Genomic DNA, 25,745 nt, shown 5'->3' with positions numbered 1-25,745 from the left:
CAAAGTAACTGACAATGCACAAGAGAGGTGAAGAAGAGAGGGTGAAGGTGGGGTGGAGTGGGCGGAGTTCAGTGTCAGGTGACAAGGCAAAGGGAAGGTTTACAAGATGATACCGAGACCTGCTGTGTGGTTTGGAGACGGTGACACTGATGAAAAGACAGCAGGCTGCGCTGGAGGTGGCAGAATTGAAAATGCCAAGATTTTCACTGGGAGTGACCAGAATAGACACGACTAAAAATCAGAGTGACAACTCAGGTTGAGCAGTATGGGGACAAAGTTAGAGATAGCTTAGACCTTTCAACCTTTCAACAGACAAAGAATGGTGTTGATGTAGTGAAGGAGGACATGCAGAGGGTTGGAGTAACACAGGAGGATGCCAGGGACAGGGTGACATGGAGCCAGATGATCTGCTGTGGCAGCCATTAAAGGGAGCAGCCGAAAGAAGAAGATGACAAACTGGATTATATCTGTAACTTCCACATTCATTCGTCAGAATTATTTATTATTGCAACCATCTTACAATAAAAATTTATTATGAATAAAAGCAGAGAAAACATGATTTTTTTTTTATGAATAAACTTTTAATAGTGCATAACGGTGTATGTCTTCATTTATTTGAAAATCAAACCCATAAAAATTTCTGAATAATAAATAATTTTAAAAATGTCATTTACAATGTATCTTCAATAAAAACAGAGAAAACTTGGACATTTTAATGGGAACATCTGACAATATAAAGCAATCCAAAACATATTACAACACAAAACGGTCACAGTGTTTAACCTCAACGTGCCTCTGACAGTCTAATTTAAGTACACTTATTTTTGGACTGTTACAGTGGAATGCATAGTATTGCACAGGAGTTGTTATTATGTTCACCACCTGTTGTAGTGTATTATTGCGTAGTGTATATCAGTCTTGTAATGCTGGATTGTGACCAGGAGAGGGAGGTAAAGCTCAGCTTAACACCTCCCAGTAACAGACACCCATTGTGCAAGCTGCTGAGTGAAGCTGCTTGTGGATTGCAGCTGCTGAACCTCTGTCGCCATCAATCACTCTGTCAGTAACAGTTTCCACAACTCAGTTTAACCACATCTGTATCTCGTGCACTTTATTCACATATTCATGAGTCCAGGAATAGAATGAGCTCCTGAGGTGGATCTTCAACAAAATCGGACCTTAGACAGCAGAGAGGGAAACACAACCCTCTTGCGCTGCCTGCCTAGAAGCAAGGATTTTAAATTCAAAAGTTAATAACGACTATGCTCGTCTGTTGCTGTGACAATAACATCCATCCAGATCCGCATGGACACTGCACTGGAAGCCACCAGAAAGAACAGACGGTCATATGTCTTCACACAGAACGTCAGACTGGGCCGTGGTGACTAAAAAGAAGGCACAGACAATAAAAACCGTCATCAGCTGATGAAGAAGCAGCTTTTTTTGCTTAGTGGTAGTGCTTTTTTTTGTTTGTTAAGATATACCAGTCAAAATTTTGGACACACCTTCTAGTTTAATCATTCTTCTTTATTTCCATGACTATTTACATTGTAGATTTTCACTGAAGGCATCAAAACTATGAATGAACACATATGGAATTAAGTAGGAAGCAAAAAAATTTTTTTATATTTTATATTCTCCAAAATAGCCACCCTTTGCTTTGATTACTGCTTTGCACACGTTTGGCATTCTCTCGATGAGCTTCATAAGTCATCTGAAATAATTTTCCAACAGTCTTGAAGGAGTTCCCAGACACTTGTTGGTCATTTTGCTTTCACTCTGTGGTCCATCTCATCCTGAACCATCTCGATTGGCTTAATGTCTGGTGACTTTTGAGACCAGGCCATGTGGAGCAGCACTCCATCACTCTCCTTCTTTGTCAAATAGTCTTTACACAGCCTGAAGGTGTTTTTGGGGTCATTGTTCTGTTGAAAAATAAATGATGGTCCAACTAAACGCAGACCGGATGTGATGGCATGTCGCTGCAGGATGCTGTGGTTGCCATGCTGGTTCAGTGCGCCTTCAATTTTGAATAAATTCCCAACAGTGTCACCAGCAAAACATCCCCACACCATCACTCCTCCTCCTCCAAGCTTCATGGTGGGAACCATGCATGTGGAGAACATCCGTTCAACTTTTCTACGCTACACAAAGACACATCGGGTGGAACCAAAGATCTCAAATTTGGACTCATCAGACCAAAGCACAGATTTTTACTGGTCTAATGTCCATTCCTCATGTTTCTTGGTCCAAACAAATATCTTATGCTTATTGCTTTTCATTAACTTGCGATTTCTGAGGCTGGTGACTCAGATGAATTTATCCTCAGCAGCAGAGGTGACTCTTGGTCTTCCTTCCCTGCGGCGGTCCTCATGCATGATGTTTTTTGACTGCACATGGGGACACATTCAGTTTGAGCAATTTTCCAGACTGACTGACCTTCAGTTCTTAAAGTAATGCCAGACTGTCGTTTCCCTTTACTTAGCTGATTGGTTCTTGCCATAATATGATTCTAACAGTTGTCAAAAAGGGCTGTCAGCTGTGCACCAACCTAATTTCTGCACAACACAACCCCATTAAGAAGGCAAGAAATTCCACAAATGAACCCTGACAAGGCACACCTGTGAACTGAAAACCATTTCAGGTGATCATGAAGCTCATTGAGAGAAGGTCAATGGTTTGCAGCGCTGCCAACAAAGCAAAGAGTGACTCCTATCAAGAATCTAAAATATAAGACATATTTAGAGTTATTTATCATTTTTTTCTTTGCTAGATAATTCTATCTATCTATCTATCTATCTATCTATCTATCTATCGATCGATACCATTAAATGAGAAGGTGTGTCCAAACTTTTCACTGGTAGTGTATATCCAAGTAAAACCGCTGCCCAGCAGAACAAATGTCTGGTAATAAGAGATTAATGTTATAATAATGTTTGTACTTTTTAACCATCTTTCTCATTTCTGTCTTGCAGCATTAACTTAGCCTCTATTTGTTGTATAAGTGCAGACTGATAATCACCTGTTTCACACAACTAAGAAAAGAACAGGATGTTCTGACCACAAACTATTTCCCTGAGGATTTTCTTTTCCTCATTTATTCCTACATGGTGAATAAGGTCACTGTAAGTAAGAGGGTTGACACTTTTACTTTCTTAGAAGATGCCAGTGAGCACCAAATAAAAGTCTTACTAAGCAGTACTAATGTTACCAACAACCTACCTTTGATTTCTAGTCTATTCAAATATGATGGTACATGTATCAGGTCATATCATATAAACAAAAATATTTGGAAATATAAGGTAGCAAAACAAATTTTGGAACTGGTTTACATACTACAATAAACTCAAACGCACATGTGTGTACTTGTGATAGTCATCTTAATTCTACTTGAGTTGTTTTGTTTGTGTTAACTGTACGTTTCAGGAGAAAGAAAAATATTTATTGGAATTCCTCTCTGCGCTATTGTAATATATTTAATAATGATTATAAATAACCCCCCCTGGCTTCTGCTCCGCGGCTGCTGAGTGATCCCTCATCTGGGACTCTCCTCAGCTCTTTCTGGGACAGTGGCGCGGCTGCCCCTCTGTTGGTCTTCCTTGGTCTCTTGTGTTCTGGGGGCCTCTGGATGTCTGGAGTTTTGATCTCCTCCATACCTGCTTCATGCCCTGGAGGATGGGACTGTGGCCCCCCACACCCTCTAGCAGATCATTACATTAAGGAACCTTTTAAATACAAGCGCGCTCATGCTCACAGGTGTACACACAGGTGATCACACACACAAACTACACCCTTTTTGGCTCCTACCTCAAAGCACACTGTGCGCTGTCGATCTTACGTGCTGCACAATAATGTTTAATATTAAGTATGTAGTGTTATATTCCCATATATCATTGTGATGTTGTTTATTCTATTACTCTCGTTTTCTTCTGCTTGTTTTCTTTTTTCTTTCTCAACAGGTGATCCAGGTGATCGATATATGTATTTTTTGTCTGCTTATTTTGTTGGTTTTTGTTTTTTGCCCTTTATCCCCGTCCCTCTTCTCCGCTGTTTTTTTTTTTTTTGTTTGTTTTGTTTTTTCCCCCCTCTTTCTTTCTCCCTTTTCTTTTCCCCTGTCCCGTATCTAGCAAGTAAAAAAAAAAATAAAATAAAATAAACAATAAAAGGTAAATCAAATGGACCATTACGGCAAGGCTGGGATGGTCCATTTGGTAAAGTAAATCCGTTGGGCATCTTTCTTCGCCTTTAGACAATAATTCTGATGGCAAAAGAACCAAACGGGACAGGTTTAAAAATAAATAAATAAATAAAAAAAAAAAAATAAAATAATGATTATAAATATTGGTCCTGAAAACATTCTGTAAAGAGAATCTAGAAATATTTTTTGAAAGTGTTTTGGCGGATTTATGACTGGATGACATGTCAAGAAATGACTTTAGAACCTCTACAAAATGAGTCCAGTGCAGTTTAAGCTACATTTATAAACTGTTGCCCTTCTGATCCAAGGTCTGTGCTCATGAACACATGAAAAACTTCACAGATTTATTTAAAGCCCAGTTGTGTGAAATATGAGAACTCACAGAGGTGCCTGTTCGTAGATGGTCGTAGTAAACTTCCTCTATTGCTTGGAAATAAATGACTCCCTTCAGCTTCCTTTCATCACAGTCTGCAGCAAAGGGAGAGGCAAAAAAAGGAACTTTAGAACATTAATATTGAATATTTAAGTCAATGTGAATAAAAAAAATAAATAAATCTTTGTTCTTTCTACAAAGCACAATAAAAAGTAAAAAAACAAATATAAATTTAAGAAAATGTTTAGAATAAAAACTTTGATGTGATGTAATCTTATAATAAGTCTGACCACCTCCTAGCGTGACAGAGAAAGGTTCATTCAAACAAAGAGGCAAACACAGAGTCAGCGAGCACACCCCTCCAACCAGTCTAACCTGTATAGTAGGCTAGTCGTCTGTGGTCCATGTCAAACAGGAACCATCTCTTCTTCCAGGTTTTGACCCTCCCCCCTCGTTTGGTAAGGAAGCCCGCACAGCGTCGAGACGTCAGCCGCAGTTCTGTGCAGCCAGTCACTCCATGACCCAGAGACTCCACATGGGCCCTCAGGTCAAAGTTTGGAGAGAGGAAGAGGGGCAGGCTACGCTGCTGGAAGACAAATGGACTTTAAAGAAGCTTGAAAAAAAAAGTCAATTTACCATGATAAACTGACCAGTTCCTATTGGTGTTTATAGTGGTTACACTTGTTTTGGGTCCCAAAACCCCAAGGATGAGATGATAAAAATGTAAATGTCTTGGTTAAAAATGCTGGAAATCAGTTAGTTATAAAATCATGAAAAATTAAACAGAATAACAACAAAACAGGTGACATAAGCGTCAAAGCTTGCATTGTCTTTTGGTACCACCAACGAAACATTCTGGGAAAAAAATTGAACTGGTGAAGAGGATTTATCCATTCGCTTCTGCTTCTCCCTATCAGGGAAGGAGTCAGGGTACCCAGAGAGAACACACGCAAACATGGGGAGAACATGCAAACTGCACACAGAAAGGCCCCAGCCAGTTGGTGGATTCTAACCTCTTGCTGTGAAGCAACAGTGCTCAAAACTAATCTAACAATCCCGCGTTACAGTTTCATGGAAACTCCTTGTATTGTGGGTAATGTCAGCATCAGGTCTCGACGAGAACATCGATAATACATGGATTAAAAGGAGTACATATGTATGTCTGTTGCATTAGGTTTCATCATTTTATGAGGAAAACAAAATATTTTGTTTACTAACTTATAGTTTGAATTTCATTCATACCTCAGAGGAGTTTGGGGAAGAGATGACCCTTTGTTGCTCTTCAGGTTCTGGCTCTGGTCTTTGTGGGGTCTCTGGTTCTGGTGGTTCTGTTCTGGAAGAGTTAAGCTCTTTTTGTCTTCTCTCCTCCATCAGCAACCGTCGCTGATCTTCCTGAGTTCACACGCACATCAAAACAAATTATTACCCAAACCATTTCCAAGGTAACACAGTAAGACGGAAGCGATACTGGTTTAACCCAGCTGGAGGTATGCATCCAAAAGCATAAAGGAAACTGAAATCAGTGTTACTCTAAATCCTCCCATTCCTTTTTTGAAATTCTCTGAAACTCTTAGTCATATGGCTGCACATTTTTTAGTCTCTCAACTGCCAGTGCTACAAACATGCATTACAAAAGTCCAAACATCTGCTGTCTACTTTCCTGGAGCTGAGTGGGTGTCAGTAATCAGACAGGCGTATCTAATTCAGTGTGTCGCTGATGATTAGAGGTGTCAGCGAGTGTTTCCCACAGCAGGTGACTCACCCGCTCTCTGAGCAGCCTCTCTCTCTCTGCTTTGGCTTCCCTCAGTTTCTTCTCAATCTCAATGAGATCCAAAAGGCATGGACTGTAAGAAAAAAGGAATAATATAATTCAGTACAAAAGCCTTATACAGTTAGTTTAAATTAAAAAAAATATTCTTTAGAAAATAATCCAATTAGCTGTATTTGTTTAACAAGTTATCAGTAGAATTAAATGGACATATGAAGCATAATCAACCAGACTCAAGCTTATCATCAGCAAAGACTGAGCTAGTGTTTAACAGGATGAGACAATGCAAAAGGCCAAATCATGACATGTGCTACATCATGAAGTACTCCTGAAACCCATCATGTAGTATGTTCAATACTATTCAATGAACAGACTTGTAACACCAGTGCAATCACCTCAACCGACACCTAACCTTATCTTCTGCTGCTGCGCAAGCCCCATGTTCATTTGCAAATGTTTTATCATTAACAGACAGTTCTACACTCCGTTTACTCCCAGTAACACAACAAAGTACGCCTGCAACTGTTGCTGCTGTTGTATGCAAGTTCACAACAGAGTTGCTAACGTCGTTTGTTAGCAAGCCAAAAAACATAAAATAATCTGGTCATTTTGGCCCAATCTGAAATCCATCCTTTGACCATTATTCCAACTGGAAAAATTTATAATGCAATATAGTAAAACTGCTCAACCAATTACTGAATCTAATATGGATAGAAAACAAAACAACAGCCGTGGGAAAATGGTTAATAGCAAAATGTGGTTGCTCCCACTTTGATTTTACACCCAACGTGGTTTATATTGTGTGTTCATGCAATTTTGGCCTGATTAAGAGGGTTTCTTGTTGCACTTTGCTGCCACAATGTGTTTGAAAGTATCCTAATTTATCAAAAATGGTTTTATCTGCTATAGTAAAGACATAACAAACAGAAACTGTGGTCATGGAGCAACCTGATGCCAAGTGGTTATAGTGCCTTGTGTGTCTGAAAATATACTTGATGACCACAAACCAGGACCCACTAATTAATAGTGTCAAATTATATATACATATTTTTTGTATTAAAAATGTGAATTATGGCGCAAAAACCCTTCACATGCTACATTTCTCCACTCAGTGGGCCAAAAGAATAGCAATTAAAATCCATTCTGGTTGCATGTGAATATAATTACCTAGTACATGAACTTTTAAAAATGCATTAAAGAGCCCCATTTGCTTTTTAAAAAGTGAAGACACTGACCTGGCAGCACGAGAGCTTGTTGTACTATTACATGGAGTTAAGACTCCACCACCATTGCTGGTCCCAGGTCTGTGCCCACTGCCATGCCCATTGCCGTTCCCACTGCTGTGCCCATTGCCGTGCCCACTGCTGTGCCCATTGCTCAGTCTATGGGACAGGACAGGGGATGTGAAAGCCTCTGGGGCCTGGCTGTCAGGATGCATCCTTACCAGTACTGAAAGTGGAAGGAAATAAAAAGAGACATGTGAGAACAACATGCATCGGTCAGCATCAATAGCTTTTTATAAGATTCGGCGTGAGAGAAATCTGTCATGTGGTATCAAAATGTTGACTCACTCATTTTATATTTTACATACAAGAAGAGTCAGATATGATTTTCAGGAAGAGACTTAGAGGATTAAGAAGAAGAGCAAACTCCTGACAAGACGTGACATGACCCTGAAGATCCGGCTACTATTTAATGACAGATAGATGGGCATGTGAAAAACAGATACTACTGGGGAGATTTTAGGCTTAAGTATATGGGTGATTCTCAGGCTCATCTGGTCCGCACAGGCAAAACCAATGTAATAACGACCTGCCAACTCTACTGACACGCCTTTGATTTGACTAAAAGGGAGGGAACTGAGCAAACAGACCAGACAAAATGAGCACAAGGGTGCAGAGAGAACATGTTTATTGTTCTATATCACAAACATCTCAGCCTGAGCAATCAGGAGGACAAAGCGAGATAGAAAAAGTGGACTCACCCTGTGCTGACACCGGCCTGTCGTTTAGTCTGTTATTGCGATGCGAGCTTCGTCTCCTGGGCAGACTGACACCTTCTTTGCTTGGATCCTAAAAAATAAAAAGACAGTGTGCTTAAAGTACATTCAAAACACAGACACTGTCATCTCAGATCTTTCTGTTAGCTATCAGCACATGTTTTGGAAATCAGTAATTGAATTAAAGCACAAATGTCAATTATGACATTAGACCAAATGATGAGGTTAACTGTTGCAGAAACAAAAAACCAAACCTCTGTGACAAGCTGCATACCTGCGGAGGCTTGTGAACCGTCAGAGGAGAAAGCGACATCATGCAGGGAGCTGAGCTGGTGATGTCAGACCAGTCGGTGAGCGGCGTCTTGTCTTTGCGAACCTGTTTGAAAGCCAGGTTTAAATTCCAAACCTCAGTAAAGCATCTGTGATCAACACTGGCTACAGGGTACAAATACAATCTGTTCATTTTCACCAACTGTAACCGTAAAGCAAAACACATAGATTAAAAAAATAAATTTCTCAACATACCACATCTGCCTGAGAATTAAAACTTCCAGGAGGGATTGTAATGAGTTAAAAAATTATCACAGCTCCACTATCTTCCCCTCTATCCCTCCCTCTCCCTGCTTGACTCACAAACACATGAGCAATTCAGTCACTACATGCAGTCCACTGTTTAACCCTTGTCCGTCTCTTTCACTACTCAGCACAACAGCACATGCTGGCAGCAGAAGTGTGGCTGTTAAACATCTGCTGCACATACATCAGTGTTGTTTTCTAAGGGATTTGGTAAATATTCAAATGCTTTCTTGACACAATACGATCCAACTGTTTTCACAAATAAATATACAGAGACACAAACAGCTCAGAGCACTAAAATTCCCAACACATCTGTGACAAGCAAACCACATCCTGCATGTAGTCATATTAAAGTCATACACACTTGGTCATGTTGTCTGACACTGCTTCTCCCTCTCTCCTCCTCTGTACTGCCACTCCCTTCTGCCCTCCCTTTTTCAGTCCCCTCTCTTATTTACAACAGCTGATGAACTTCACATTAATCCAGTTTCATGACGGACGCTATTTTAAAGCCCCTCAGCCACTTAAATCAACTCGAGTGCAGTCATTTTACTTACCAATCGCTGCAAGGATGTGAAACTTCTCCCAGCTTGCCTTCTCTCCCTCTCAGACATCCACACATTCACAACTGCAGCACCCTCCCTCACGTTGCTTACTCCTCCCCCTCTACCCCTTTCCCTCCCTCCTTCTAGCCTGAGTTAATCTCGCTCTCTCTTGCTCTCTCTCTTTCTCTCTCTCTTTCTCTCTCCCCTCCTCGCTCACTCTCGCTTCCTCCCTCTGCTTGTCTCATTTTCCCTTTTACTCATCCAGATCTTGTCTCCTGCTCTTTTTTTTTTTACTGGTGCAATCATAACTCTGTTTAAATGCAAGCCACTGACTGTGTGATAAAGCCACAGCATAGTTTAATGAGTCACTGAGTAAATCACACACTTTGGGGCAGAAAGTATTAACAATGAAAACACATAACACATGACAGCGTGGACTATACTCAGAGCTGGATAGACATTTCACGAAACTGAACTGAAAAGAAAGAAACAGGTCATGGACACATGTTAGACTTTCTGAAATCCTTCACTACTCACAAGTGATTTAGAGATATGGATCCAGCTTTAGTTTTGCTAGCAGTGCAACTCTTTTGATCTTTGTTAAGTTGTGCTCAGATTGAATAAAAACATATTTATGCACTTAAGGAACTGTAACCAGTAATAGAGTTTGTTTAATTTGTTTCAGGTTTTTAATACCTAACTTAATATATAGGATTATGCTACTTCAACAGCAGCATTTATCTGGAGTCAATCCTCCCTGTACATTACAAATAATATTGACTCTCGTGTAACTTCGTTCTTCTCTTTATTGCCTCACGGTGTTAATATGTTTTCTTTAATCTGCTAAATGCTCTACTTCAATCATTAACTAGCCACCAACTTTCTCTGCTGCTTGGTTCTAAGGAGTTAATCCACAGTTTACCTAGGCTTTATTTAGTGCCTGCTGGGGCTTGAAATAAGGCTGATGAGAATGGTGCAAGTGAACCAAAAACTGCCTGAAAAGTTTAGTCTTTGTCTGTACGGGGTGGAAGCCCAACTGTTAAGGTGAATTTGTAGAAACTGTCAGGAGTAGATGTGGGTTTGAATTTCTACCTTTTAACAAGTCTGGGAGGTTTGGCAGTTGGCCCACCATCCATACAAGTCTAGTAGACCAGTCACGTGTGAATGCCAATGTGGTAACCTATACAAATGCTATACAAATTCAGGGTAGTAGTGGGACACCAGCTCAGGGCTTCACCCCAAACAGGTTTTAAAGCTATTTTTAGACCTTTTCAGACAGATAATGCTTATTGGCCTTATGTAGACAAGTACATTAGAATGAATAACATGTTCATTTGCAGCAGTTGAAAGATATTAAAGCAATGAGGGGATCTGTAGGGTCATGTGATAGCCCTCTGCAGGTTTGTCACTATGAACTGAAATCTGCAGACAGATTCAGTGCTGCTTAAAAAAAAAACATTTAACTCATATCTGAACTCACTTCCTGGTTTACCTCATTTAGTATACTTTGTATAACAAACGCTCATCATTAGATTTCTTAATCAGAAAATTTCAGAAAATTAGAAAACTGTTGCTGGCCTGCTGGGTCTCGATTTCTGCTGAGATTGTGGGATGGTGGGATCAAAATTTGGTGTAAATAACATGAAAGCATGGATCCATCCTGCATTGTATCAGTGGCTCAGGCTGCTGGTAGTGTAATAGTGTGAAATCTGCTGTAGCTATATGATGATGCCATCTCTATATGGGGTGTTTCAAGCACCTTGTTGAATCTATGCCACCAAGAATTACAGGCATGACGATGTAAAATGTAAAAAATTCAAATACAGCCACCATCATTAGGAGGAGCTAGCTGCCTGCTGTTCCTTAACCAAATAATCAAATACTGCTTCCAGCATATGAAACATCAAGAACAGACAACACAAAAAAGAAATAAACAGATCGGTAAAACAGAAAAGTAACAGAACTAATAAATGTGGCCATCGCAATAGATACTACACCAGTTAAATAAAGACCAAAAGTTAGTAAAACCTACAGTATGACAAATCCCACATACCATTTGAGTGTGTATGAGCTCCCTCTTCTCTTTCCTCAAGGCATTCATCTCTCTCTCTTTCTCCTTTTCCATGTCCCGCAGCTGTCTTTCTAACCGTTGGACTTGCTCCTGAAAATTCAGACAATCATTCCCATCAGTGCGGACTGGTATATGGCTTCCTGTCCTCCCAGATAATGTTACGTGCTGTAGCCGATTCATGTAGCTGGCCTGAGTTTACTTAATCTTTTCATTATGCCGTGATGTAATATTGAGTAAATATCCCCCGATGTGACAGTGCGTATGTCGCTGTGAATAAATACAGGTCACTAAGCTGAGTCGATCTCTTCAGCCGAGACACAATGCAAATCAAATGGCCATTTTGCAAGTTAATGAGAGGCACAAGACTGACATAGGAGAGCAGGACTGGAGAAGCAACTTAAATGAATATATGGCTGATATAAAATCACCACTTTAGCACAGTAAGTGTGTCACAATAAGAGAGTGAGAGATGTCATGTGCATCGAGGCCACAGTGCAGCTGAGTCAACTAGCATCCCTCTCACACAATCCCAGCCTTCATCTCCGAGGCTGCGCCCCTCCTCCTACATTCTGAATCTAATTGAGAAACAACTGAACATTATTTTCATCATCTATGTTTGTGGAATTGTAAATGTTGGAGGAAGAACAGCTTTTTGTAACAGCCAGCATTAAAATGTAAGTCGAGACTACCGGTATACAAAGTAACAAACTATTAAGAATTTAAGTTTAGCTCTTTTAGCTATCCTAGCATGTCATGTTTGGTTGGTTCACTTTGAAATATCTCAGCAATTACTGACATGCAAACAAAAATTTTCCCAAGACCATTAATCCCTCTTTGGTGATCCTCTGACTCAGACTGTCAGCGATGTTGTTTTTGTGTCATTCTGTGTAATTGGTGCATTTCTTTCCTTTTATAAAAATATTGGACATAATCTGTGAGAGAGTGAGACTATTCAGAGTATAGAAGACTTCTAAATGAGGCATAAGATAGCCTAATCGTTAATCACGTTAACTCCACTCTGGCACACAATTTGGCTAGTCAGGATGAGTTTTCAGTCAGTGTCATCATCAGGTTATATTACGAAGCACATACTGCCTGCTAATATCAGCATGAGATCATTACTGAGGTCTGAACATTTAGCTCAGAATACGCAGCACCCAACCATGATAGAAAAATGACCGGACAACACAGCAAAAAATTGCACTAGGAATTAAGGTGAAGTCCACATACAGACTGCTGGTTTCCAAAGTTCAGTTACTGAATTAGAAATTAAAACAGTCCATAAATCAGAGTACACACGCCCAACATGTCAGTTGAACAATTGAATTTAAATTCAAGTGCCAACATGTTACAGATCTTTTGAAACTGCCATGGGAATCCTGATCTGAAGAGTTTTGTTGTTTTAATGTTGCTCAAGGGCAGGATAGCTAATCTCTTAAAAAATACCCTCACAAATAAGCATGATTTCAAGCATTTTTAGTCAACAATATTATCTTTCAGTCACGATTGTGCAACCCTTTTTTTTTCCATATCTCCTCATCTTGTTTAATCTTTCCAGACTCTCCTAATCATCTCTCCTCTTTTGCTTCCATGTGTTTTGCTCTATAATTTTTCACTCATGGTGGCCTGATTAAGCTTCTTGTATAGCACTGTGCGACATAATCAGGTTTTGAGGTAAAGAGTTCAAGCTTATGCCAAAAGAAGGAGAGCAAGCCTTAAATCCAAAAAAAGAAGCATGAACTGTAACTGCAAAGAGAGGTTATGTGTACAGCAGAACAAGCCATCTAATGTGGTGATTGATTAATTTCACTTTTAATGTGCAACAGCCCTGAAATGCTATCCAAGTCAGATTTATCACTTTGTTGTTTGATGCCAACAACTCTGTGATTATTGTTGGAGGAGCACAAATTTGTGGTTCTTCAGTTCACTTTCTGGTCGGTCTTCTCCTCATTTTAACTCTCAAAAAGAGGAAAATAGATTTCAGCAAAAGCTAGGAGCATGGTGCAACACATTTTAGAAAAAAAAAACCCACAATCTTTATGTGTCTCTAAAAGAAGCATGGAGACTGTCCAGACTGTGATCAAAAAGAACTGGGTCCTGTTTCTATAGATCTTTTGCAAAACTGTTGTACTATATATTCAAGTGTTAGTTGTTCCTATCATTTCATCTAATTATTGTATGCACAAGTATGACATCACATGTCTGTACTGATGTGGAATTTATGTGAGAGTAAACACGGAAACAAAGCATGTGACGCCCTGATAACACTTCAAGGAGCAGCTGTGCAACTGTCTCAAAAACTCCCTCAAAGACACACTGTTTACCTGTGCAACATTGACCAAAAGCTTCTGGCATGAGATTTCCTTTTCAAGCTCTCCTGCACTCTCTCTCTCCTTGCATTTTCTCTCATCCTCTTCAACAATGCCGGTCTCTCGCTCCAGAAAATTAAACTCCCAATCCTCAAAGGCCCGAACTGATGCCTCCATCGCATCCTTCTCCTGCAATGCAGACAAAAAAATATTGTGTAAATAAATGTGTTTTATGAGGCTACAATCATCTATGACCTTTTTATTGTGAACTGCTTGCTAAAATTTGTCTTGTTCTCGAGCCTAAGAGAGGGTTTCTGAAAGTAACACCCCCAAGAAATTTATGTGGGAACAATCAAAAGTGAATGGATGGAGGGGAGATACAAAACAATGCCTTTAGCATTCTAGTACACCAAACACTATTGAATAAATTGACTGGTTGATTGATGGAAACATTCCATCGTTCTGTTTTATGTAGTCCAGCCACTGGTTTTTCTACTTATATGCTTAAAACAATACACCCCCCCCCCCCCCCCAATACAGAGATATTTTTAACTTTGTGCAGAACTTTTTAAAGTTTGGCAAGCCTCGTTCCATCGTCACTTTACATGACAAAAGAGTTTACTAGAGAGAAATCAATCTACAATGCTACACTTCCTTTGAGAAGTAGTTTAACACCTTTTATTACACAGCCAGTAATATCAAACTGACAATTGCTGGCACAATGCTGCTACTCAAAAATGCCAAATTAGCTTACTTATAATCTCCAGGTTATTTGTATTTCTTTATTATCATGATCTCACGATACTTCTCAAACATCTTGTTGTGACTCAAACTTATTTAGCGTACAATCAAAAGACTTGAGTACGTACTTATGTGGACAAAAGTTAACTGAACCTAAGAGCTTCATTATTCTCAAGGTTTGGCAACCGGAGGCACACTTCCAGTATAAGCACAAAATTCAATGCTTCACTGCCTATTGAAACACTCAACGGTCTCACTGGAATGCGTGCTCTCTTAGTGCTGTGCAACACGTACTTAAGTCCTGTTTGTGTGCATGCATGCAGCTTTTTTTTCTGTAAAGCAACTTGTGAAAAACCTGTTTTCTAGAAGCCCTTTCCAAATAAAGGGACAAAACTAAACCTGTCACTAAACAATGCGATTTAAACAAAACGGTTTCTCATCTTGATCTGTTACATTCACAGGTAAAACACACATCCTGTGTTTTGTTTAGGTGTGGGTAAACATTAGCACTTCAGGTTGAACAGGTACTGAACAATAACTCACTGTGTATTCAAGACAATATTATGTGCAAGACTCAGCGCTGTCAAAACACCTAGTATCTGAGACACTGTGATATATCAAAACAGCACACCGAGCATTAGCTGCAGTTTTATGTTTTATCTAGATAGCTGCCATCGAGACACAATCATTGGGATGTTTACGTATCTCTCTATATTAAAAAAGGCAGGATTAGATATTTAAAAACAGAAAATTGCTCAAGACTCAGATGTGTTTTTGGGTGGTACTGGAAATCTTGAGCATGCAGTTTTTAAGAATGATTTACAATCCACACCCTAAAGTAGGAAACAGACGTTTGATTACCACAACTTCAAGGAATCTTATCTGGCTAAAGCCCGCTGGTCAGTTTTGTGTTTGTGTTTAACATATTTTGAAGAATCATCATTGTAGATGAAATGATAATGATGCTGGCTCTGTTGGTTTTGCAGATGTTTTGATTGAAGAAAAAAAAAAAAAAGAACACTGTGGATCACCCAAATGAGTAACTGTAACTGTCATCCTCCACCCATGCTGAAAATGTCCTACTCGCCTTCTGCAGCTGCAGCATTAGCTGTTCTCGCTGACTTTCTGGCTGACTCGGGATCAGCTTCTCTTTCTCTTTGCACAACCTCTTCAGCTCCTCCACCCTGCGTCGCTCCTCTTCCAGACTCTCTCGTTCCTGCATTTACAGACAGAAAAGAGCGAGCAAAAAACTGAAATGCAAAACAAGAACTCTGCCTGAAAAGAAACAAGAGCAACAGGTCTATTAACCTTTGTTTACAATGAGGGCTTGATATATTTATCTTGAAAACATCTCACATGTTTGACATCTAACAGTCAATGCATGGGAGCCGACTTATCACTGACATGATCTTGTGTTGACTTTAGTTGCACATTACTGAGCCCACATGCCAGTTTCTTCTGGGGGTTTAAGTCCTACACTAAGACACTCAAAGTGCAGGTGGGCTTGAAATATGAAGGTGTGGCATTTGCGGTTAGGGGTTAAAAAAAACCCAGAACATCTGTAAATGCTTAAGCATTTAAAAAGAAAAAAAAATACTAAAACTGTATTAGATAATATCACATGTATCTATTACCTTTTGTCTGTCTGTGTGTTTGTGCTTCTCTGTTTGCCCGGCCTCCTCCTGTAGATCCTTCAGCTTCTGCGTGTGTTTGTGCAGCCGGTCCTTCTCTGTCTGCAGCTCTCCTTGTAGCAAAGCAATCTCCAGCTGCAGCTAAGAGGATAGAAGACGCGACCGAGGTGAATCATACTGACCTGACCTTATGCAAGTCAGAGTTGTGCATTCCTTTATCGTGACTGTAGTGGAGTTTGGAAACAGCGTTGCAATTTCAATGTGCATGCATCAGCAGAAACATCAAAACCACTTTTACAAGTTTCGCAATGATCTGATAATTCCAAGTCAATTTTCTCAATCAAATGACTGGAATAACATGTTAACCCTATCAGCTCTTTAGCGACTTTATCCAGCAGTTTTTTTGCACGGTGACATAATGTTTTTGTCCAGATCATGTGACATGCTCACCTCAATGTTTAGCTCTTCCTTCTGCTGGTCGATCTCTGTGATTCGCTGTTGGAGCATGGAGGGTGATGGCAGGACCCTCAGTGAACCCACCTCCAACTTTTTAATGGAGGTCTGACAGAAAGCAGGAAAAAAATGAGCAGATAGAGGAATGATGATTCATTGTTTTAACCAGGATTAAAAGGTCTAACAAATGACTACATCACCACCATAGACAGCTTCCTCTACCTCACCTCTGCGCTGCTACTTTCTGTATCAGACTCTGCCCCTGAGGAGGCGGGACTCTGACCATCAGTCATTCTGGTGATCCACGGAGGCCGCAGACCCTGCTGCCACTGACTCCTGGAGTTTTCCATATTGTGTTGGGGCATTTCTATAGTCTGAAACAGAGGAGGGAGTAAATGAGAGCTGAAGAGCATGAGGTTGGGGGGGTGTCTGGTTGACTTTAGTGAGTATTGTAGTAATCTAATCTGCTGCATGGCTGAAGGCGTGTGAGGGATCAGGTGACAGTTTGCTGAGGGGATAGGATGGTTGAATAAAGCAGCATAAGCAGAGAAATCCCCTCCAGCTTCCAGAAAACAGTCTGTGAAAACACCTTGCTTTGAAGAGTGGAAGTGAAAGAGCGGAGTTAATATCCTATGTGCGTGGTGGTTTGTGGTTGGGTTTCAGGGTCTCTCTCTTAGCGAAGGACTATCAGCGTGTGTAGACACAAACGTGATAAACAACAGTATGTTCTGCTGTAGCTTCAATGGTCATCAATTAGAGTCTATGAAAGGAGTAAGATCAGAAAAGGCTTTGAAGTATTGTTATATTGTACTTTATTATCTTCTCTGTCACATTCATGTGGATTTACTGAAGAAAATATTGTTACGTACAGAGCATATGATGTGCTACATCAAAGAGCTTAAGAACATGTCAGCCTACAATAGGCCTACAATATCCTAATCTCTTCATTATATTTTGTGCTTTCACCCTCATCTTTGTGGTCTCCCTCTCTCTCTCTCTCTACACACACGCACAAAAAAACCTAGCAGAAACACCCATGTGTGCAGAGGCCAAAACAAATTTGTGGGAAAATACTTTTGATTACTATTGTCCAACCTTTTCCCACCATCTTCTCTCGCCCTCTGTGCCCTCTTCCTTTCCCTCCATGCAGACCTTATTAGGTTGCAGGGAATGCACGCTGAGCAAAAGTAGAGATAAATTTAAGCCAAGATATGAGCGAGAGCTTCCAAACAACCACTGGCACACTGACATCCAGAGAGGGGGGAAAAAAAAAGCACTGGGGAGAGACGAAAAGGCATGGACAGAGAGCAGCGGAGAACAGCAAGGGGGTGGCACATCTCATTTCTAGTGATATAATGGATGGAAAAAAAGCTGATGTGTCCTACATGTGACTATAGATTACAATAATGTTCATACAACAAACATGTTACGTCTTGACAGTGAAATAGTGGAATTTGCACCTTTAAAATAAAGACTAGATCACTGTGACTCATCTACCTTTTTAAGAATGTAAAGTGGTCTGTGGAGGAAACACAAATAAATGTAAGCGTTATCTTTTGATGGGGTATGTATACAGGGTATTTCCCTAAAATAAGCTGAAACTGCACTTTCCGTTTCAGAAGTGATATTTTACCACTTCCGGTACCTAAAGGAGAAATGTGACTGATGACTATTAATGGTCTGTGACGTGTGTAATTTTCCCCATGCAGTCAGAGTTTACAGTATGACACTGATATATAGGCTCCCACGAGACAGAAGCTATTAAAAAATAATAATAACATACATTTTACATGAAAACAGAAAAACAAACAAATAAAAACACCAAGAACCAGCAGCACAATGAAAGGAGGTCCAGACAACTAAGCAAAGTAACAAAACTTTGACATAGAGTGAAAGTTAATTAATATTAATATTTTTGTAATATTATGTGCATATGCTTGATTACACAAACATTTCTAATAAATTTTATGTAACAATATTGAATCATTAAACATTTTATTCACTAATGAAGTCATCTATTAAGATCGTGATTCAGCATTTGTCAGGACAGGATAACGGTGTCCTGATACCCCCAGGACAAGGGTGGGCAAGAGTACTACAAACACCCAAAGGCTGACACTGGTCTGTAATCAAATCAGGCAGAATATGCTGGTGTCAGTGGCTGACATTTAGCTGTTGTGAAGAGCTAAAACAATTTAACACACTCAAGTTATTTTCAAAATTTTCTTACATGGTACAGTATTAAATAACAGAAATATAATTAGTTTTAGATTTTGGCCAAATTGTTGCTTTAAACATACGTATCAACCTAGAATACCCACAAGCACCTATCACCATAATGGAGTCTTACACAACATCTCGTGTAAGACCTGATTGATGAAATGTTCATGAATAAAAACATCTGTAAAAAACCCTGAACATTAGAGGCACCATAAAAGAAATCTGTATCCTACATTAGATTGGACTACATAAATTATTTGGCCACTAAATAGGAGTATACAGGAGTTCTTACAGAAAAAATGCAAGCCTTGCAAAATGTAAAGGAGCACTGACACTGAATTTTAAAAAAAGAATTAAGACAGTATGCTTTGTATCATAGTGTGGGCAATTACAGTAACACACACACAGAAAGTTAATGTGTAAAAAGTTGGGTCCTTGCTCTCTGACCTTCTGATGCCCAGTGAAAGCTGTCAATTTCAGGGAAAACAGGACAGGGAGAGCGTCACAGTGAGTTACATCATAATCCAAACAAACATTAGTGCAAGTGTTTGACCTCTAACTAAAGTCCAGCTAGATACCCTATCAATGCTAGAGCCAAGACATACAGGAGTAAAGTCCAGGCCTCCATGTTAACACGGTGGTTTGTGTAAATGAAACAATCAAAAAGGCAAAAGAAACACTAATAAAACAAGATGGAGTGAGACAGTAAAAAAAGGGGGAGCAAAGTTCTGCCTGAAAGGCATATCAAAGAACAAAGCAGAGTTTTGTGCCCAAAATAATTGGACTTGATTACGGGGAGGGAAGCGCCTCTGGAGAACAAGATGGCAGAGAAAGGGAGAATGACCGGAGATGCAGTTCAGGATCAAGTGGGATCGCGTGTGTGTGTATGTGTGTGCGTGCGTGTTATGTAAGGAATCCCCAGAGTAAAAACAAAAATGTAACCATCAGAAATCGGCCTGATCGTATACGTTAACTTTTATCGGTGCCAAGTATCAGTCACAGATCATTTATAGCCAATGTCTGATTCACCACAACACAAACAGTGTGAAGGGGTTATGCCTGTTCGACAACATATCAATCAGACATGAGAAAAATGCTACTCGTGTCACTTTATCTCACACAGCATGTGTGTTCACTTCAGAAGAGTTTTATCTTGCTCTTTTACTGTGATGCTTCTCATTTCGTTTGACCCCAGCTAATCCAAACAGAAGTGAGTCAGTATGTGGGTTTGTGTCCCGATTCATGACTAACCAGCAAATTGGATTTTTTCTGGAACATTTTATTTGCTGCCACTGTCTGTAATTTCAAGAACTTATAGCAGTTTTGGTATGTGTGTGTTCCTGTATGCTGGAAGCAGCTAACACAGCCTTGAGCTACAAGACTTAAGCAGAGATAAGGAGGTCACGGAAAACTGGTGAGCTCACACCTTTCCAATCCTGCACTCCTTCAATCCCAACGAATGCTGACTCATAGCACATTACTTGAAGATATTTATCAGACTTTGCACAGCTCCCTCTGGAGCCACAAAAGCTTTTATACAACTTGTCCGTGTATGCAGAAGCACTCCCAGTGAGTTGTAAGAGACTTTGCTGTGAAACAATCTGTGGAGTTTCTCATTAAGTTTGAAAGCCTGAGCCAAGGTAACCTGATGATGTCAAAAGTGCTGTTTTAATCAAACTGTAAATGAGTCAAAGTTGATATTATATAATGTTGAAATCAATAGTGCTCCACATGACGTGTACATTGAAGAGTAAAATGTATGCCTCTGACCCACTGGTGAAACAAACAAAGGCTAACCTTATCTAAATTCAAATAATCTGTTCCTGAAACCGGAATATTTTTTCTTTTGCTTATTCTTCAATTCAGCTGAGACTGGAGGCCACCCAGGGTTCTGCTCAAGATTTCTTCCTGTAAAAGGGATCCTCCCAACCCCACCACCAAAACAGGGATTGAAAAGATCCCCACACCTCCCCTTGGAAGTTACACGTTCACTACGTATACACAAATTTTACACAGATGTACTACTTTATTATTGGCTCAATCAGAGTCCTGACATAAAGTGAACCTTTAAGAACTGTAATACCTACAGCTTAATAAAACAGGGAGAGCTATGTCTGTCAGTAAGACCCTCTACTATGTGCATGTGTCAGTGCAACAAAATGACTGGCTTGTATGTTTTCTGTTTCAGTTTTGGATCATATTTAGTAGCTTTGCTGGATTTCTCTCCATAATAATAATGTAAGATTTATCTGACATGTAAAAGTGCCCTAAGTGACTATTATTATGAAGTGTAGCTTTATTGTTAAAACTGAATGTAACAACTGAAAAGAAACTGAATAACGCTATTCCTCCCTCTCCTCCTTATCGGGGTTCAGGTGTATAAGCAGAGATGCCAAGACCTCCCTCTCTCCAGCCACCTCCTTTAACTCATTCTAGGGTACACTGAGGCATTCCCAAGCATGCTGAGACACATAATCTCTCCACCATATCTTGTGTCTGTTCCAGGGCCTTCTGCCTGGAACAGACACATGCCCAAAACACCACATATAGGAGGTGCCCAGCACACGTCCAAGTCAGATGTTTGAATTACCTCAACTAGCTCCTTTTAACATGGAGTAGTAGCAACTTTACCCTTTCCTAATGATCAAGCTCCATCCGTTAATTGCCATCTTAGCGTGGGAGAGGGGTTTGCGTACTTGCTTGATCCCAGGAGCTATGTTTTCTGGGGCAATTTGCCCCCCAGTAAGGTCTAAATTGGTCTTAGGTGTGCCCAGACTAAGAGGCATTCAGGGGGAAAAAAAAAACAACCTTAGGAAGAAGCAGTCAAGGTCAACTGCTAATCGGCCTGCCATAGGGTTATCAGTGCTGCACCCTAAAGTTTCATGGTTCAAGGGTGGGTACTCGCAAGAGAGTGGTTGTCAGGCCTTAGCCTATGGAGTCTGGCCAGGAACAGCACAAAAGCTGTGCACCCACCAACTGCAGGAGGAACAAAGAGCACAGAGGTAATAGCAGTTCGATTCCTTGTTGATGGTTCTAAGGAACTGAATACAGTATGTAGTGTGGAGGAAAACCATTTGTTCAGACTTTTGACTCTAAACTCAGAGCTGTCTGTGACAGGTTTACAATTCATTCCAATAACACTCCAAAATGACCTTGTCCTCATCCGGACCCCTCATTAGTAAGTGGCTAACGAAAAGTATGGGGATAACCACAGTGTACACAAAACCATAAAGTCAACACTGACAACAGCAATATCCCACTAGCTGTTCAGGACAAAAGAGCTCTGACCATGGCATGCCCTGTGTGGGTGTGAATGCTGATTACAGCCTGTCACTGTGTGTTCAATGCAGGAGAGCTATAGGGAAAACATGTCACATGAGCAGCATGTGAGCTAAAGTGCCTTGTATAGAGTAGGGTAGCTTACAATGCCAAATTAATCCACACGAGGAAGGCTTAGAGGTGAACTCACTCAGTTCATTCATAATAGTATACCAATGCAGGTCTGAGCGATAAAAGTGCATCAGTTTCAAACTAATTTTACAGACACAATTAAAAGAAAAACTGAGAAGCCAGATTCTTTTGAATGAGTAGGAGCTGACCCAGCTTATACAGTGACAGTTTGATTTTCAGCAGTTAATATTTGCCCAGGCAAACAACAATTGTAGGGAATTTATAGGATTTTATATACTAAACTGGGTATGATCAAAACACCTACCTGTGCAAGTTTTTAGAGCAGAACAATGAAAAAGCAGCAATACCTTTAAAATTGAAACTCAAAAACTTCATTAATTCTGTCCATTTAAAGGATCGGTAAGTTATAAAATCAGTTTGGCTTTCCAAAATATACATACACTGTGACTTTAAACTGCATGGTACTGTCTTGTACATTGGCATGACACAAATCAGAAGTGCATGTTCAATGGCCATCATAAAAGGCTTCTCCAGTTAGTTGCTGTCTCTCATCTTTTGAAGGAAAAACATCAAAACCAGCCATTAAGCCTTGCGACCTATTAGGACAAGTCACATATTCTTTTTATTAGCCACAATTACAGGCTGTGGCTTCGATCACACAGTCCAAATCACCAGACCTTATAGGGTTCTGCTCAATGGCAGGCCTGACATCATTACATCACTATCTTATTCATAGAAGGTTTCCAGAGAGCAAAATAAATTTCCTATTTTATTGTCCAAAATGTAAGCACAGAAGTCCCACTTTTTACCACTTACTTGAACTGGCCCTGCTACACTCTCTGGCTCGCAGCAAAGGGAAAAAAAACAACAAAAAAACCCCACTTAAAGTGATGGTCTCATTTTAGAAGAATGAATTTTGGTTGGAAAATCTTTTGTTTAGTGCTACAGTGCTGGCTTCAGCCAGAGTGCAATAGGTACTGCTTTATATGTGTGCAATGCACATTTTAAATGTTTATGCACACTCATTAGCCTTCATGAAGCAGAGGAAAAAGTATTTCTGGACATTTGGGCCAAAAGCATACTGAAATTTAACAGAGTGAATCCTGTGGATGACTGCAGCAATCTCTGGATCTGCTGCATATGGTTCCTGCTGGCTCAGCACAGAGGACCAGAAAGCCGTCGTCGCAATACAAGTTTCTGAGCAGGAAGAGCAGGTGAAAGCAGTCCTGGCTGTTACCCAGCTGTTAAATGTGGAGCGGTCTATCCTGCCTGACACCTGGGTGGCAATGCATATAACAAAAGCAGTGATGCAGCTAAAAACAACAACAACATAGACTTCTGCATATGAATTATGTATTTCACTTATGAAAAATGGGCTGACTAGAGAAGAAAAAAAAAAACTGGGAAAAGCAACTGTTACTGGAAATTTCACTGCAGAACCACTGTGTTGTTTACACATTCCAGTGGAATATTTCCTGACCAGCTAATGTCAGTTTTAGATATTTTTTAGTGATGGCAATGGGAATTTGACAAGATGAAGATTTTTTAAATTAGTTTCAGTTGTCATTCGTATATTCCAGATTTTTGGAGGCATCCTAGAGAATGAAAATGCAAGGCTCTTCTTCAGAACTTGGCTTCGAGATCAGAAAAAAACAAAGTAGAACAAACAGATAAGCGGTTTCTGTAGCCAAGTATGGGCACAATTTTAAATGCTTTAATCCAGTGCCAACACTATGACAAAGTATTGCTGTGAGTACTTCACATACTGTGTCTGGGGGATATAAGATATTTAATATAAGCTCTCTAAAACATAAAGGAATCTATCTAATATTTGAAATAAACAGACAAGATTATGAACTTAAATTCTGCTTTTTTAGCCGATATTGTTTTGTTTTCTGAACTTTTACATGGGTTTTTTCCTGCTTGTAATGAGCCCTAACTGAGCAGAAACATGGTGAATTATTTTAAATCAGGATATTATTCAGGGGTCAACATTATTCTTCTCACTTAAAGATAGTTTCAACAAGTCTCTATTCACTGAAACGCAACAGCTGAAATCAGCAGAAGGAGAGCACATTATAAAAAGTTGAAAAATATATTGATGGATCATCTTCAATGTAGTGCCGTTAGTTGGGCAATCAGTTGGTTCTAAGCTTTGGTAATTTACAATACGTAAACAAAAGGAAAGTAAAAATCATGTGTCCAACAAAATGTGGATTTTCCACTCTTCTCAGTTTTTTAGAGTGTTTGTAAGACTAAAACCTTACTGCAGAAACTGATGAAATTATGATTGTCATGTTACATTTCTTTTAGCCAGACTTTAGAAACCAGATTTTGGATTCTGAAACCCACATGTCATGATGGCAGGAATCCTCATTTTCAAAATCCTGATTTTGTGATCATTGTCACACCGTGTATTAGAAGACGTTACTAATAACACCTGAATTTGTCGCAAGTTCACAGCTGCACTCAAACTAAAATACTGTATATCACAAACAGAAAGCTCGCTTTCTCTTAGCCACACAGCCATCTAACCGTTGCCTTAAATAAGACCCACACATTAGAAAGTCAAAGTATAAAGCAAATGCAGGCATTAAGGTATAATGTGAGAAAATCTCTCAAGGCCCTTGTGATTTATCTGCTACTGTGTTTCAGTTCCTGGCATCAAGGCAAGTTCAACTGCATTCACAGCAGTACTTTGGTCTGAGTAAACCTGTGGGAACTGTGATGCAAGGAGTTATCCTTTAATGACTACCCGGGACACTGGGCTCAGACACAGATTTGTCAAATGTGCATTCAGACAAAACATGTGTGATTGAGACTGGGGAGTAAAAGCCAAAGGCAGAAGACTCCAGACAGCAAATCCTCACAATCCCACCTCAGCTCTCCCACCCACTGTTTACTTTGAGTGCTGATGGAACGATAAAAGGGGAGGTATCCCCGGGTCGTTGTAAACAAAAGGGGGAAATTGATATAAACTCTGAGAAATTTATCTCAGAGGACATTGCTGTGGATATTTTTAAAGATAAGACGTGAGTCAAAGCGTGGGATGAAACATTACGAAACATTATCATTTTATTAACGCAGCCCAGGTTTCAAGCAAGAGGACAGTTTTGCTTTGAGGAAGCTGTATTAATTTCTCTTTTGTTCTGAGTGGAGAGATTATATACTCTAGAGATGGTTGCTGGTAAATTGGTAACAGCACAGTAATGTCAGGATTGAGGTTTAAACACAGCCTGCAGTTTAGGGCTCTCTGCCAAGAGCAAAAACTGTGTGCTGGAGAGGTCTGCTGACTTGCTGCTAAACAACAAAAGCGATTCAAAAACAAAAATACGTCTCTTACCTGATAAACGTGGTCCAACTTCAGCAAGACATGCGGGTCCTCTGACGAGTCATAGCATAGTGACAAAGCCGGACTAAGTCAGAGGGGAAAACACGAGAGGGAAAAAA

General features: G+C 39.9%; 1 protein-coding gene across 2 annotated transcripts; it reads right to left on the bottom strand.

The window, feature by feature from the left end:
• Positions 1–588: 588 nt before the first annotated feature.
• Positions 589–25,745, bottom strand: phldb3 (pleckstrin homology-like domain, family B, member 3). Of its 2 annotated transcripts, none has more exons than XM_063486620.1 (15): positions 25,639–25,745; positions 16,892–17,038; positions 16,662–16,772; positions 16,215–16,352; positions 15,668–15,796; positions 13,855–14,028; positions 11,513–11,620; positions 8,613–8,714; positions 8,324–8,411; positions 7,575–7,788; positions 6,334–6,415; positions 5,814–5,963; positions 4,947–5,157; positions 4,581–4,666; positions 589–1,385 (listed from the first exon to the last, which is right to left on the bottom strand). In XM_063486620.1, exons 2-15 carry the CDS (start codon positions 17,027–17,029, stop codon positions 1,251–1,253), a joined length of 1,866 nt encoding a protein of 621 aa, XP_063342690.1. In that variant the 5' UTR covers positions 17,030–17,038; positions 25,639–25,745; the 3' UTR covers positions 589–1,250. The 2 variants fall into 2 exon arrangements, with proteins under 2 accessions (XP_063342690.1, XP_063342691.1); XM_063486621.1 differs by having other exon boundaries at positions 4,947–5,154.

This window comes from Pelmatolapia mariae, linkage group LG10_11 (genome assembly GCF_036321145.2).
Source record: "Pelmatolapia mariae isolate MD_Pm_ZW linkage group LG10_11, Pm_UMD_F_2, whole genome shotgun sequence".
Classification (NCBI taxonomy): Eukaryota; Metazoa; Chordata; class Actinopteri; order Cichliformes; family Cichlidae; genus Pelmatolapia; species Pelmatolapia mariae.
The sequence above is the reverse complement of the archived record's forward strand: the minus strand, read 5'-3'. Positions and strand labels throughout refer to the sequence as shown.

Excerpts from the sequence above, each read along its gene's own strand:
- phldb3 (XM_063486620.1), bottom strand. The coding sequence starts at position 17,029 with ATGCCCCAACACAATATGGAAAACTCCAGGAGTCAGTGGCAGCAGGGT. Across the intron at positions 16,773-16,891 it reads CAGAAAGTAGCAGCGCAGAG|ACCTCCATTAAAAAGTTGGA; the intron begins GTGAGGTAGAGG and ends GCTTTCTGTCAG. Across the intron at positions 1,386-4,580 it reads ATCTACGAACAGGCACCTCT|TCACCACGGCCCAGTCTGAC; the intron begins GTGAGTTCTCAT and ends CCTTCTTTTTAG.